The 15,130-nt window shown below is 35.4% G+C and overlaps 1 protein-coding gene across 1 annotated transcript in view; it reads left to right on the forward strand.

The window, feature by feature from the left end:
* The window catches only part of RBKS (ribokinase), a 132,045-nt gene that overhangs the window by 87,365 nt on the left and 29,550 nt on the right, over positions 1-15,130 (forward strand). Inside the window, exon 7 of the mRNA XM_012547448.3 lies at positions 1,955-2,146. Within this exon, the coding sequence (XP_012402902.2) occupies positions 1,955-2,146 (192 nt within the window). The remainder of the gene's footprint in view (positions 1-1,954; positions 2,147-15,130) is intronic.

The raw sequence follows: 15,130 nt of genomic DNA on the forward strand, positions 1-15,130 counted from the left end.
TTAGTATGCCTGAGGTGCTTAATAAATATTTGTTGATTTATAATTCTTCCCTTGTTTACAATTTCATCTCCCAGGAAAGAGAATCAAAGAAGTATATAGGAATGGGCTTCATTCTAAGCAAAAATAATTGCTTTTGAAGTAATAAGAACCTTGGAAGGAAGCCAAAGAAATAATTTTGGACCTAATTCTGTTTTTCATTGAACTTGCTTGAACTAGATTCTTTAACTCTGTGATAAATCCAGTTCTACTTTTTAGGAAAGATCACTTTCTTTACTCATGATTCTAAGTTGGAACCAGTCTTACTAGTAACCATGAGGCTCAATGATGAACACCTTCATTCCCTGTACCCTTTTAGGATCACATCACCTCTTTTTACTTATCAGAAGCATATGCTTCATCTCTGCTTGTTTTAAAGCTTTTATCATTTCTTGCTCCCTCTCCTCTTCCCAACACCATTAGATTGCCTGCTTTTCCTCTTTGGAAAATGCCTTTCCTCTAGACTTTTAGTCATATGACACATTGAACTTTCGACATCCAGGTTGTTCCTGAAGTTCCCTCACATGCCAATTCTAATTTTTGGGCCTGCACAAACTTCTAGATTCTGTCTAGGCCACAATAAGACTAAATATCTTCATCTCCTTTTCTACCTACCACAATTCCTTTCCTCTTTGTCTTCCTGAAATTCTATCTTTGCATCTGTCATCAGCTTCTAGGTTTACATGTTCCACTATAAAGATTTCGTACATATTCAGGTTTCTCTCCAATTCCACCTACATTCAGTATTTCTGTATCTATCCTCATCTCTGAGTGTTCATACGTACTTGTGGACAGAAAAGCAGTTTCACAATTTCAATCTGGAGATGGGAGAAAAGGATGATGCCTCTGGATGTAAGCCATTAGTAAGTGCTTAATAAGTACTTGTTGGCTGATTTTTAAAGGAAATGTCACAGGAGGATCTTTCACCCTATATGCTATTCTAGCTTTATAAATAGTTAAGTAGTATTTTTTCAAAAATCCAATACCATAACTATATCCTTGAGTCTTCCTGGTACCTAACTTGGGATTGAGTTTCTTCCTTATATACTGGAAATATTTTAAAGCCCTAATTAAAAGTTGGAGGCTTAGATTAAATGTTTGACTGCCATACCCTGTCTGTGTGAGACTGTACCACACCCACAGCAATGCCCTGACCGAGAAGCTATATTGCTTCTTCATACTTGTAAATGGAAATTTCCTCCCTCCCAGCCTCAGTCCTCCAGTCATGGTTTTTTCCTCTTATAATTTTCCATAGAAATTGAAATGCTCTTAAAAGAAATCTCTTCCCCATCCCAATAAGTGTGCTTACTGAAATCCGAATAATTCATTTGGTAAACTACAAGCATCTAGTCCTCATGGAATCATATGATTTTAGAGTTGGAAAGTACTAAAGATCATCTAGTATAACTTCCTATACCATATAAGTAATCACCCATATAACATACAAATAACTGGGTACCCATCCCATCTGATACTTACTGGCTATATGACCTAGATCACATCATTTAACTTCTCTACTTCTTGGTTTCATCGTCTATAAAAAGGGTATAATAATATCTATAGTATCTATTAACATCACAGAGTTATAAGATTCTAATAAGAGGATATATTTCAAAAGCCTTAAGCTATTAAAACTTAAAATTACACTAAAATTTTGGGGGCACCAAAGTACTACATAATTATCAACTATTGATATGATTATGCATATAAAATATTTTGCAAAACTTTGAAAGCTCTACATAAATGTCATTTGTTCTCACCCATAACATAATCCAATTTCAGTGTCATCACCATTTTACTTTTATCAAGAGTCTCAAAATCAAATTAATTTAAAGGAATAAAAACATTTTTCTTATAAAACAACTTCAAGTAAATTAGCACAAATTATTTATTAATGACTTTACCATTTGATTTCTAGGCTGAAATTTTAACTGGGCTTACAATTAGTAGCCCTGCAGCAGCTGGAAAGGCTGGATCAGTGCTGATCGAAAGGGGTTGCAAGATAGTAATCATTACCCTAGGTGCTGAAGGATGTGTGTTTGTATCAGCCGAAGAACCTGGCCCAAAGCATATTCCCACACAGAAGGTCATCAAACCTGTGGATACTACGGTATGTTTTAAGACTTCAGCAAACTTTTTTTTAAGCACTTTGGGAAAATCTTAGAGTGAGAATATGAAGGCCTAGGAAGCCAGTGAAATAGAATAGCAGGATTACTGACCAAATTAGAAGCTTTAGATTCCAATCCAGTGATCCAACCAAGTCCTTCTTTACAACTCTCCAAACATTTGTTTTTTTTGTTTTTAATTTAATAGCCTTTTATTTACAGGATATATACGTGGGTAACTTTACAGCATTAACAATTGCCAAACCTCTTGTTCCAATTTTTCACCTCTTACCCCCCCACACCCCCTCCCCTAGATGGCAGGATGACCAGTAGATGTTAAATATATTAAAATATAAATTAGATACACAATAAGTATACCTGACCAAAACGTTATTTTGCTGTAGAAAAAGAATCAGACTCTGAAATATTGTACAATTAGCTTGTGAAGGAAATCAAAAATGCAAGTGTGCATAAATATAGGGATTGGGAATTCAATGTAATGGTTTTTAGTCATCTCCCAGAGTTCTTTTTCTGGGCATAGCTAGTTCAGTTCATTACTGCTCCATTAGAAATGATTTGGTTGATCTCGTTGCTGAGGATGGCCTGATCCATCAGAACTGGTCATCATATAGTATTGTTGTTGAAGTATATAATGATCTCCTGGTCCTGCTCATTTCACTCAGCATCAGTTCGTGTAAGTCTCTCCAGGCCTTTCTGAAATCATCCTGTTGGTCATTTCTTACAGAACAGTAATATTCCATAATTTTCATATACCACAATTTATTCAGCCATTCTCCAACTGATGGACATCCATTCAGTTTCCAGTTTCTAGCCACTACAAAAAGGGCTGCCACAAACATTCGTGCACATACAGGTCCCTTTCCCTTCTTTATAATCTCTTTGGGATATAATCCCAGTAGTAACACTGCTGGATCAAAGGGTATGCACAGTTTGATAACTTTTTGAGCATAGTTCCAAACTACTCTCCAAAATGGTTGGATTCGTTCACAACTCCACCAACAATGCATCAATGTCCCAGTTTTCCCGCATCCCCTCCAACAATCATCATTATTTTTTCCTGTCATCTTAGCCAATCTGATAGGTGTGTAGTCGTATCTCAGAGTTGTCTTAATTTGCATTTCTCTGATTAATAATAATTTGGAGCATGTTTTCATATGGCTGGAAATAGTTTTAATTTCTTCATCTGAGAATTGTCTGTTCATATCCTTTGACCATTTATCAATTGGAGAATGGCTTGATTTTTTATAAATTAGAGTCAATTCTCTATATATTTTGGAAATGAGGCCTTTATCAGAACCTTTGACTGTAAAAATATTTTCCCAGTTTATTGCTTCCCTTCTAATCTTGTCTGCATTAGTTTTGTTTGTACAAAAACTTTTCAGTTTGGTATAATCGAAATTTTCTATTTTGTGATCAGTAATGATCTCTAGTTCTGCTTTGGTCATAAAGACCTTCCCCTTCCACAGGTCTGAGAGGTAAACTATCCTATGTTCCTCTAATTTATTAATAATTTCATTCTTTATGCCTAGGTCATGAACCCATTTTGACCTTATCTTGGTGTACGGCGTTAAGTATGGCTCAATGCCTAGTTTCTGCCATATTAGTTTCCAATTTTCCCAGCAATTTTTATCCAACAGTAAGTTCTTATCCCAAAAGCTGGGATCTTTGGGTTTGTCAAAGACTAGGTTGCTATATTTGTTGACTGTTTTATCCCTTGAACCTAACTATTCCACTGATCAACTAATCTATTCCTTAGCCAATACCAAATAGTTTTGGTAACTGCTGCTCTATAATATAATTTTAGATCTGGTACAGCTAAGCCACCATCATTTGATTTTTTCAAACATTTGTTTTATAATAAAAAGCTATAAATTGGTAAATTTGTGAAAAGAAATTTTTTAAATACCTTTTCTAGCTCTCATAGAATTCTTAGAAGTTTAAAAAGAAAAAAAAGATATGCTTAATCACCAAAAATAAAGGGAAAGAAAAGACTTGGAAGCTTTGATTATAAGGACTGAAAATTATTTTGTATTTTTTTTCCATGAGTTGCCTTGGCTGAACCCTTAATCAACTAGTAGATATTCTAAAAGTGATAAGCTAATCCAAGCCTCAGACAACAGATAGTCAATCTCTGGTTCTGTGCTGAAAACCTAACTCATACTTTCCTGAGATAACTTTTGGGGACTCATGGTTACATTTAGGACCCAATGAGGCATCAAATTACTTTGCTCAGATGTCTTCTAGTTGTAGGAACATAAAACTATGCATCTTCTTCAGCCCATAATAGAAGAGGAAAGTGATCAAAGGAATTCCTCTATGACACAGCCTATAAAATCTTATTTCTTTAGCTGAGAAATATTGGTGGCTTAGAAAAAGCCAACAGTTTGAGGAAACCCTTCTAGAAAATGTTATAGTATTTATATCAAGTTACTTCAGCAAGTATTCATCAAGTTTTTTTTTTTCCTGTTTTTTTTTTAATAATGGAGATTCCCTCTGTATGTTATCTTATAGTTCAGTGCCTTCAAAAATGCCTTTCATTCCATCTGTGGCAAAAGAAGCCACATTCCTTCTTTCTGACTTTGGGCCTTGTCAGCATGATTGTTTTATCATCAGCTGGCAGAATGATTGGGATTTCAGCCTGCTTTTGGAGCCAGTCCTGGACATCTGGGGCTATGTTCTCCTTTCTCATCTTGATGGGTATTTCAGAAAACACTTGTTATGCTTAACAGCTACCCTTAACCTTTTATAAAAACACTGTACATCAGACCAGAGCTTGTCCACTGCAGTAATAGTTCTAGCTTGTGTGAAATGGTTTGAGAACTCAAAGGTGAATGCTAAACTCTAGTAACCCTGCTCAAAAGGTTATTCTCTCTCTTTCCCATTTTTTGTCTCCTCTTCTTCATTTTTTTTTAATATCCCATATCTTAATTCTTTATTCCTCTGCATTAAGTGTCCCTTAACTGTCATGTCCTCCATCCTCACCCTACTTCCAAGCTTCCTTAAAATTCAGCTCTTTCAAATGTCTTTCCAGATCTCTGCTTTCCTCCCTTCACCTTCCCCCAGAGATTATCACCATGTTTATTTTGTTTTTAAATAGCTGTTTGCCTGGTTTCTTTCCCATCAAAATATGAGCTCTCTGAGTTCTGGTATTATGTTTTCTTCTTTCATTGTATCCTCAGCAGTTAACATAGTGTCCAGTATGAAATAAATGTTTGCTAACTAATTAAAGATACGAACACTATAGCTATGGATTGCCTGTGCTTCATACAACTAGTTGGCAACCTTCCTTCCTCTCCTTCCCAATTTTACTACTTCCTTTATGGTTATAGTCAATAAATAAGATGATCTATAATAAGTGGAGGACATTTTTCTTTGTAGAATTTTAGTATCACATATTCTAACCCCACCACTCCCTGAAGCCTAAATATTATCTACCATGTGGCCAGCACATTATAATCCAAAACCCTGTGAATGAAGCCTTCGTTACATCCTTGGCAAATCTAGCTACCATCCAGCTCAGTAGCTTGTTTAAATGCCTGCTATTTTCAGGGTACAATCCCTTGCACTCAGCTGCCTGGAGGATTTACAGTCACAAAACAGATAGATATATGTTGTCTTTATTAGGGGAAGAAGTTCTTTGCAGATCCCAGTCGTTTTTTCCAAGGCTATCCCTGTTCGTGGTATGAGGGAAGCCCTTCAAGTCCACCTCAATTATATGTAGTGGCAGTTATCTTTGTGGTATCTCTTCTCACCTGTGTTAATGAGATCTTCAGAAGAGGCCTTTTCTGCCCTAGAAGCAATGGGGCTGATATGGATGAAGGCAAGCATTCAATCAACCATGTAACCTTGTCCCCTAGTGACTATAGATCTCTGTAGGACCTCTGCAGCCAGGGAGATAACAAGAACATCATCAGTCATTGTACTCTCACATCCTGCTGTGGGTAAAAGAAACTGCATAAGAAGGGATCGCTGCTATCCTGGAGCCTGGAAAACCACAGTAAGTTGTCGTGGCTCTTATAACCCTCAGGTTCTAACTCCCATTTTAATCCTGTGCCATGTAGCTCTATAGGACCTCTCAAAACCAGAAGATCTAAAGGCTTTCCAAAGCTCCTAGGATAGGGCTTAAGTGGCTGCTTGCAACATAGATATCATCAAGTCTACTACCAAATGCCAGCTTAAAAAATTACCATTTCGCTGAAACCAGCCTCCTGAGAGTTATTAAAGAAGAGATGGCTTTCTCCTCAAGTGACTGAATTACTTAAGGGGGAATCTCTTTAAGACTTGTGCTAAGGAATTAATCTTCCTACCTCTAATCTTTTCCCTTTTCTAATTTATCCTATGTACTGCAGCCAGGTTAATCTTCTGAAAACATTGCTTTAGCTAAATCACTTCACTGTTCAAAAATAGTAACCATCTCATATTTATACAAGTTCTTATTTATATATATATGTGTGTGTGTGTGTGTGTGTGTGTGTGTGTATTTCTATATTCTATTTATTTAAAAATTTTATAAATACTTGTTTGTTCGTGTCATCTTTTCTGCTTGGATTTTATTCTTCCCATCCCTACCTGTTGAAATTCTGTTCATCTCTCAAGGGATGCTCCACTGCCACTTTTGTTTACCAGAAGTACTCCCTCCCTCCTTTCACCTGCTGCAACAATTATCATTTGCCCCAATCATGGAATACTAATTAGAATATAGTATTATAGTTATCTATGTCATCTCTGCTAGTAAAATATAACTTCAGAGAGGGCAGGGACAGTTTCTTACACATCTTTTTGATACCCCACCCCCCAAAAATATCTTTAAAATATTTACTAAGTGAGTAAGTAAACTATTAATCTGTACAGAATTAACACATATATCTTTTCCTATCATGTGCTCAGTTAGCTTTCACACAAGATGCCAAATGAAGTTATGTACTGCCATGCTATTATATTACATTATTATTCTTAAGATATAATATCAGCAATATCTTCAAATAAGAGTCTAATGTATCACCATTTTTCAAGCTGTGATTTTTCCAGAAGTCATTTCAGTACTGCTAATGTTTAATCTAGGACAGTCTAGCAAATATTTTATTTGACAGATACTGTTATAATAAAGCATCTGCATAACTGAATGAATTCTCAACTTGGGTATGGGGGGTGCAGCAGCATATGTGTGGAGTAGAGGGGACACCAATAGAAAGCAAAGTTTGTTTCTTGGCTTGGAATCTCATGCTTCTCTGTACTGCCAGCATTATGATTTATTTGCTGCTCACATTAGTCACTTTCATTGTTAAAATTCTTGCCTGTTCTGTACTTAACCAATCGTTTATTGTTGTTAGTCATTTTTTTACTTGCATCCAAGTCTTTGTGATCCCATTTGGGGTTTTCTTGGAAAAGATACTGAGTGATTTGCTATTTCCTTCTCCAGCTCATTTTACTGATTAGGGAAACTGAGGCAAACAGTATTAAGTGACTTGCCTAGAATCACATAGCTAATAAGGTCAGATTTGAACTCACAGAGATGAATCTTCCTAAATCCCGGTCTATCACTCTGTACACTGTGCCATATAACAGCCCCCACTTAATTAGTTTGCTTCTTTTAAAGTCTAACATAGATTGGATAATTTTTATGATTAAGTGAGAAATTCCAGTGAAGATGTCTTTTATCTCTCTAATAAGACTGTAGTTGGTCTCTATTGTTTTTTTTTAAATCTTCTCTCTTATATTTGCATTTTATTTTCCTAATAAAATAATCACCAATGATATGGGTGATAGGAACATCTTTAGTTAGTTGGCACAACGTCCATTTAAGCTATCTGCCCTATGAAAACCATTTCTTATCCTACGTCAGTAATTCTGCAGGTTGCTATATTCAATTTTGCCTCAAATGCTAATAGTTGAGTGTACCATTTCTATTTTTGCATCCTTTTTTTTTTCTCAAGTTGTGCTGGAAGGAAATGGTGGCAATAACTACAGATGTCCCCAGCTCAATTTGGAAGACTTGACAGATGTGTCTGTTTTCTAATTCTTTTTTGTGTTCTCTGATGCTAACCTCATAATGGCAGGGAGCTCATGTCCTCAATCTGTCCCTTCACAAATCTGCAGGCCGGGAACTTTGTCCTCTCTGTTTCAGACTTCACTGAATAAGAGCCAGTTTTCATTAATAGCCTATACACATGTGAAAAGTATTATGTTATAATAATTTTATGCTAGTACAATGTTAATATGAATATGTGACAGTATTAATTAACCCTGATTTGGGAGCCTTATGAAAATTCCTGAGCAGTAAATTCACTTACCCTTTAATACTAACAGGCAGGATTCTCAGCAATACAATGATCCAAGACAGCTCTGAAGAACTGATGATGATAAATCCTATCTATCCCCAGAGACAGAAATGATGGAGTATGAATACAAACCGAAACATAACTTTTTTTTAACTCTTTTTCTTGGGTTTTTTTTTTGGTCTATGTTTTCTTTTACAACATGATTGCTAAGGAAATGTGTTTTGCATGACCACACATATATATCATATCAAATTGTTTGATTTCTCAATGAGGAAAATGGGAAGGGAAGAAGAGAATTTGAAAATCAGTTTTACAAAATGAATGTTGAAAATTATTTTTATGTGTAATTGGGAAAAAATAAAATACTAAAATAATAATAATAGCTAGCATTTACATAGCATTTTAAGGCTTGCAAGATTAAGTGATTTGCCCAGGTTGATATAGCTACCCAATGTCAGGTAAGATTCACCCCAGAGTTTCTGGGCTCCAGGTCTAGCCTGCTATCTCCCTTCCCACTTATCTTGCACTATACCTATTCATACACAAGGATCACTGATAAAATATGGAATAATAACTCTGTCATATTAATGCATTGTTGTTGGAATTGTGAAATGATCCAACCATTCTGGAGAGTAATTTGGAACTATGTCCAAAGGACTATAAAATTGTGCATACCTTTTGATCCAGCAGTTGCACTACTAGGTCTATATCCCAAAGAGATCATAAAAGAGAGGAAAGGACCCACATGTGTAAAAATGTTTGTGGCAGCCCTTTTTGTTGTGGCAAAGAATTGGAAATTTAGTGGATGGGTATCAAATGGAGAATGGCTGAATAAGTTATAATATATGTATGAAATGGAATATTATTGTTCTATAAGAAATAAGGAGCAGGATGATTTCAGAAGAGCCTGGAAAAAATTAAATGGTCTGATATTGAGTGAAGTGAACAGAATCATGAAAACATTGTACACAGTAACAACAATATTATGTGATATTCAACTATGATGGACTTGGTTTTTCTCAGCAGTGTGGTGATTCAAATCAATTCCAATAGACTCAGGATGGAAAACACCATCCACATCCAGAGAAAGAATTATTGGAGACGTTTTGTTTGTTTTTTTCTTTCTCATGGTTTTTCCTTTTTTGGTCTGATTTTTCTTACAAGACATGACAAATATGGAAATATGTTTAAAGGAATTGCATATATTTAACTTTTATCAGATTGCTTGCTATCTTGTGGAGGGGGAAGGTAAAGTAGGGAGAGAAGAAAATATGGAACACAAAGTCTTTTAAAAATGAATGTTGAAAACTTTTGTTATATGAATTGAGAAAATAAAATACTATTCATTTTTTTTAGTTTTTTAAAATAACCTTTGTCATAAAAATTTTGCCCACAATGTAAGTCAGCCTCAGAAGTCATCTGCCTTATAATAAATAAGCATAATCTGTGATTTATAAGTAGCTTATCAGTATACAAAAGCTAGGTACTTTGGGAGAAGGAAAAAATGTGTTCCTCATGCTTAAACAGTTCTTGTCATGTTACTTTTAAAATCAAATTACATCCATTTTTTATTTTAATAGTATTCTATTATTCCAAATACATGTGAAGATAGTTTTCAACATCCAATGTTGTAAAACCTTGTGTTCCACGTGTTTCTGTCCTCTTCTCTATTCCCTCCCCAAGACACTAAGAAATACAATATAGGTTAAACGTGCAGTTTTTCTGTACATATTTCCATAATCATCATGCTGCACCAAAAAAAATATAAATTGGAACAAAAGTGGAAAAAAGCACAAGGAAGAAAAAAAACAAGCAAACAACAACAATAAAGAAAAAATGAAAATACTATGCTTTGATCCACTTTAAGTTTCCATAATTCAGATGGTTATGGATGGCACAAGTCTATTGGAATTGCCTTAAATCATCTCATTGTTGAAGAGCCAAGTCTATCACAATTGATTATCACATAATCTTGTTACTGTATACAATGTTCTCTTGGTTTTGCTCACTTCACAAAATTTGCGTAATTCTAAAGGCTTTCCAAAATAATTGCATCATTTCACAGCTATACCAACAATATCTATCATTCCACAATTCCTCCAACATTAACTGTTGCCATTTTTTATCATTTTTGAATTTGGGGGAAACCACAATACCTTCCTATGCTGCAATATAGTCCCACAAACGAAGTATTTACCTGGAGAAAAGGTATCAGCAAGTTCTGTCTATAATTTCTTCTGTCCATCTCTTCACTGTTACCTCTACCAGATTTCTGTCATCGTCCCTGTCTCTGTGTATATTTAAAGAGAATTCTTTTACAGATCTTTCTGTTGTCATCTGTTGTTGTCCCCATGTGCTGCATTTTTCACTCCTATAATTTTGTTGTTTGGAGTGTTTGAGAAACAAATAATCTCTTTAGTTCTGATTTTCTTTTTAAAACAGTTTCAAATTCTTCTTTATCATTGAATATTTATCTTTTGTCCTGTACAATTCAATTCAGATTTGAATGATATATCACTCTCAGCTCATTACAATTAAATTCAGATTTGAATGATATATTACTCTCAGCTCATCCTGAGCTCTGCAGCTCTTTGGAACTCATTACTGCATTCCCTCCTCTTTTTCTAGTGAGTACAAAATTGTCTTTCATTATTCTAATATATTTGAAAGTCTTTCTCCTGATGACTGACAAAACTTATTTCTAAATTGAATAGTTAAATTTAACCACTATGTGCTTTGCAGGCTTTGTTTTTTTCCTGGAGACATTTTGTGAATTCTTTCCATTGGCATTTCATTTTCTGTGTTCAGAAATTCTGGGCAGTTCTCTTACACTATTTCTTTCATTATGACATTAAGCGTTTTTGTTCCATTCTGTATTTCTGGGAAACCTAGGATGTTCCTGTGCACCCTGTCTTCAAGATCAGCATGTTTTAGTTGTATGTTTAGTTTCCTTTAATGTGACTTTTTTTTTTTTTTTTTTTTTTTTTTGTCTCTCTTCTAGGTTTTCCTTCCCTTCTGTGTATTCCCGATATGTTCTCTTTTATTTCTTTGGTGAAGCTTGCCATTGTACATTCAAGTTTTCTATTCTGTTATTTTTGCTGTACAGACATAAATTCTGCTGTCAGTAATTCTCTTTTTTCTTTTAAACCACTCGAACAGCATTTTGTCATTCTGTGTTCTCCTCAGCTTGCACAGGGTCCTTTGTCTTATCAAGCATCAGATCACTTTCCTTTATTTTGTATTGTTTATTCATAGATGCCTGGGTTCATTTAGTTCTGGAAGCCATATTTCCTTCTGTTGTTGCTATTTTTCCTATTGATCTATTTATGTTCAAGGACTTAGAGTTTTCTTTAATACTTTCAGTCTTTTTTTTCCTCCTTTACTTTGCTTATATTTACATCCTGACTCCATTTTCTCTGATTGTGGTTTCCTTGGCGGCTGGATACCAAAGCATCTGGGCCTCCTCCAACATTGGACTGATCACCTAGGTCTCTGTTGTAACTTTTGGCTGATCAAAACTGGCCACAGCTGAGTGCTGTGTTCTTTTTCTCAGGTGTGGTGGAATGCTTCACAGCCCTCCACATGCACAGTGTCTTTTCGTGATACTCCCTCTATTCTTCAGTTCTCTGACTCTGCAATAGCCATGGGCATCTGTTCAAAAAAGAAAAGCAACATTGAAGCCCTGAGGCTTCCAAGTTACAGACCCAGCAGGCTCTTGCTTCTAAAGGGCTATGGCCAAGTTGGCTTTTAAGGCTTGAGGAAACCACCAAAGTCTAGAGCTAGGATGTCCGCAGCACTGATAAGAGGGAGACAGGACTGGGGGGTAGGAGCCTGTCCTTCGGTCTGCAAAGCAGCCTTGCTTTCATTAGAAAGAGAAATGGAGAAAGTGTGCTGAGTGAGCTCCGAGGCAGTAAATGTGAGGTCCTGGGTTGGGAGTTTTGCTGTTTTGTTTGATTTTGGTTTTTGTTTTTACCTTTTGGATTGAGTGTACTAGATAACAGGCAGCTGAAGCTACTTTATATCTGGCACATGATCTCTATTTTGGACAGGTATAAGAGGTCATAGGGCTCAAAGAAAATGTCTAGTCTATCATCTTGTTGCTCATGTGAGAGTGAATATAGTGTTTTATTGAGTCATCAAGAATATGTGGTCTACTAAAACCCTCAAATATTTTTCAGATGAACTACTGTTTAGCCTCATCACCCTGTCTTTTACCTGTGAAATTGTCTCAACCCTGCTAAGTAGGAGCAATTATCCCCATTTTATAGATGAGGAAACTGAGGCAGACAGGTTAAATGGTTTGTCAAGGTTACACAGCTAGTAAATGTTAAGAGGCTGGATTTGCTCTCATGTCTTCCTAATTCCAAGCCCAGCATTCACTGTCCTACCCAGCTGCCACATGTCCATAAGATGGGGCTGATCACCTCCCAAGACTTAGCAAGCCAAATGATTACCATTTACTTCTGGTAATTCGTGTGGGCATATAAAATGCTGCCAGATGGAACCTAGCAAGCAATGTAAAAAAAAATTATAAAGTTTTGGCCAAGAAACAACCTGAGACAGAGAGGGTCTTTTCCTTACCAATGCTCATCATAGATAAGGGCTCCAGAGGAGAAAAAGAGATTTGGGGAATAAACAGTTGGTAGGTAGATGTATCTGAGAAAGGGAATTTACAACTTAGAATATTTATCAGGACAACAGGCTCTTAGCGAGCATAAGGTATACCTTGCAAAGACTGGTCAGAATGTCTTACAAAGCAAAAGCCCTTTATATTTAAAAGACAGGAAAGGGAGAAAATTGCTCATGAATATACACCACACAAAATAGCAGAGATCATGGAAGAAAACTATTCAGACACAATATATGCAATATTTATACAAGCATTTCTGCCTTGAGAGGAGTTCAGACTAGGAGAATTGGTGCTACTCATCAGAAGGGTCTCTGACCCAAAAAGTTTCCAGTTTCACTTTACAGTAATTGTGAAAGGAATGACAAAATTTCAAGCTAAGAAATTAAAGCTAAGTAGTTTAAGTTTGGAGTTTTGGATTTACTCACACAAAACTTAAGTAATGCTTCTTTATAGTAGAAAACCTTTCTAATGTCTATTACTCCCTTTCTGGCTACTTTTTCTTAAAAAAAAAAAAAAAAAAAAAAAAAGAGGTTCTTAACTTTTTTTGAATCATGAATTTCTTTGGTGCATTCTGTAAGAGCCTGCAGATCCCTCTCAAAAAATACCTTTTTTAAAAAATTGAAAGAAATTCTGAATTTCAGAGGTTAATGAAATAAGGATACAGTTTTGTTTTTTTCCCATTCTTGTTCACTCACTCCATAGATCTCATCAATCCCTGGTTAAGAAACCTTGTTCTAAAGATTCTTTTTTCAAACTAATCAAAGGTGAACAAATTGAATTAAGTAAAAAATGTAATTGTACTCTCTTTGTTCACAGACTATCAGTAGTTACTTTAGTTTCTGAGAATTAAGCTCCTTCCCTAATTAGAGTGATTAGGTCTTTTCTTCAAGAGAGATTGATTAGGTCTTTGATTTAAATGAGATTTAGGCCTCTAGCTTACCGTGCTATTTCCTAATACTTTAGAACTAATATAGCCTTAGTTCTATGTGCTAATTTAAGCTTAACTACAACTTGTGATATAGGCATATTTATTGTAATGAATAGAGCACAGAACTTGAAATCATGAAGACCTGAATACAAATCCAGTTTCAGATACTTCCTATTTGAGTGATCCAAACAAATCACTTAACTTCCATTTGCTTCAATTTCCTCAACTATAAAATGAGAAAAATAACAGCAACTATCTCTTATGATTATTGTATGGATTGACATGAAAGAAAAGCCAGAGAGAAATAGTTTCTAGATAATTAATAATCAGTTGAGTAATTAGGTTAGCAATACTCAGTAAATTGAGGTCAGTGGTTCTCTTAGAAACCAAAGAACATGCATAGAGGCTGCTGAATGTTTTAAGTATTCTTGGAAATGGGAGGTATCTCTGAGAGTGAAAACCATTTCTGATTAACAATTAATATGAGAATGAATCTAATAATAAGAGATGGGTTTTTTCTAATGAGGCTATGATTGATCATGTCAACTCTTAGACAAAGAATCATTTTTTTTAAGGATCAAATGAGGCAATATTTGTAAAATGCCTACCACATAAGTAAGTACAGAGAGTAGGTGTCGTATAATGCTAAATTAGCTCACTGTAAGCAATAGAAAATACAAAAAGTTGATAACTCTACACAAATAGGGATACTCAGCAAGACGAACTAGAGATCCTAATATAGAGAGGCAAACTTGATCTCTTAGGTACCACTGGGATTTGAGAGAAGGAAACCCATGATTGAAACATGTCTCTGGAAGGTTTAATAATTAGAAAGAAAACGGATATAAAAAGGGAGGGGGTAAGTAGGACTGTGTATTAACAAGATTTAACTTATACAAGTAAGTTTAGAAATCAGAGTGGGAAAGCCTGTTAGAGAGTATTTAGGCAAAGATCAATGAAGATATCAGTTGTCACTGAAGATTACATAGATAAGGTAAAGAAAAGAAGTTCAAGAAAACAAGTTATAAGCTGCCAGTCATTATACAGAAGTAATGAGGAATTCCCATTATCAACATAGCCCTTAGAACTCTTTCTCTGTCAAAAGCAAAGTAGATAATAGTCTTCTGACTTG

Source organism: Sarcophilus harrisii, chromosome 2, assembly GCF_902635505.1.
Source record: "Sarcophilus harrisii chromosome 2, mSarHar1.11, whole genome shotgun sequence".
In the NCBI taxonomy this organism is placed as follows: Eukaryota; Metazoa; Chordata; class Mammalia; order Dasyuromorphia; family Dasyuridae; genus Sarcophilus; species Sarcophilus harrisii.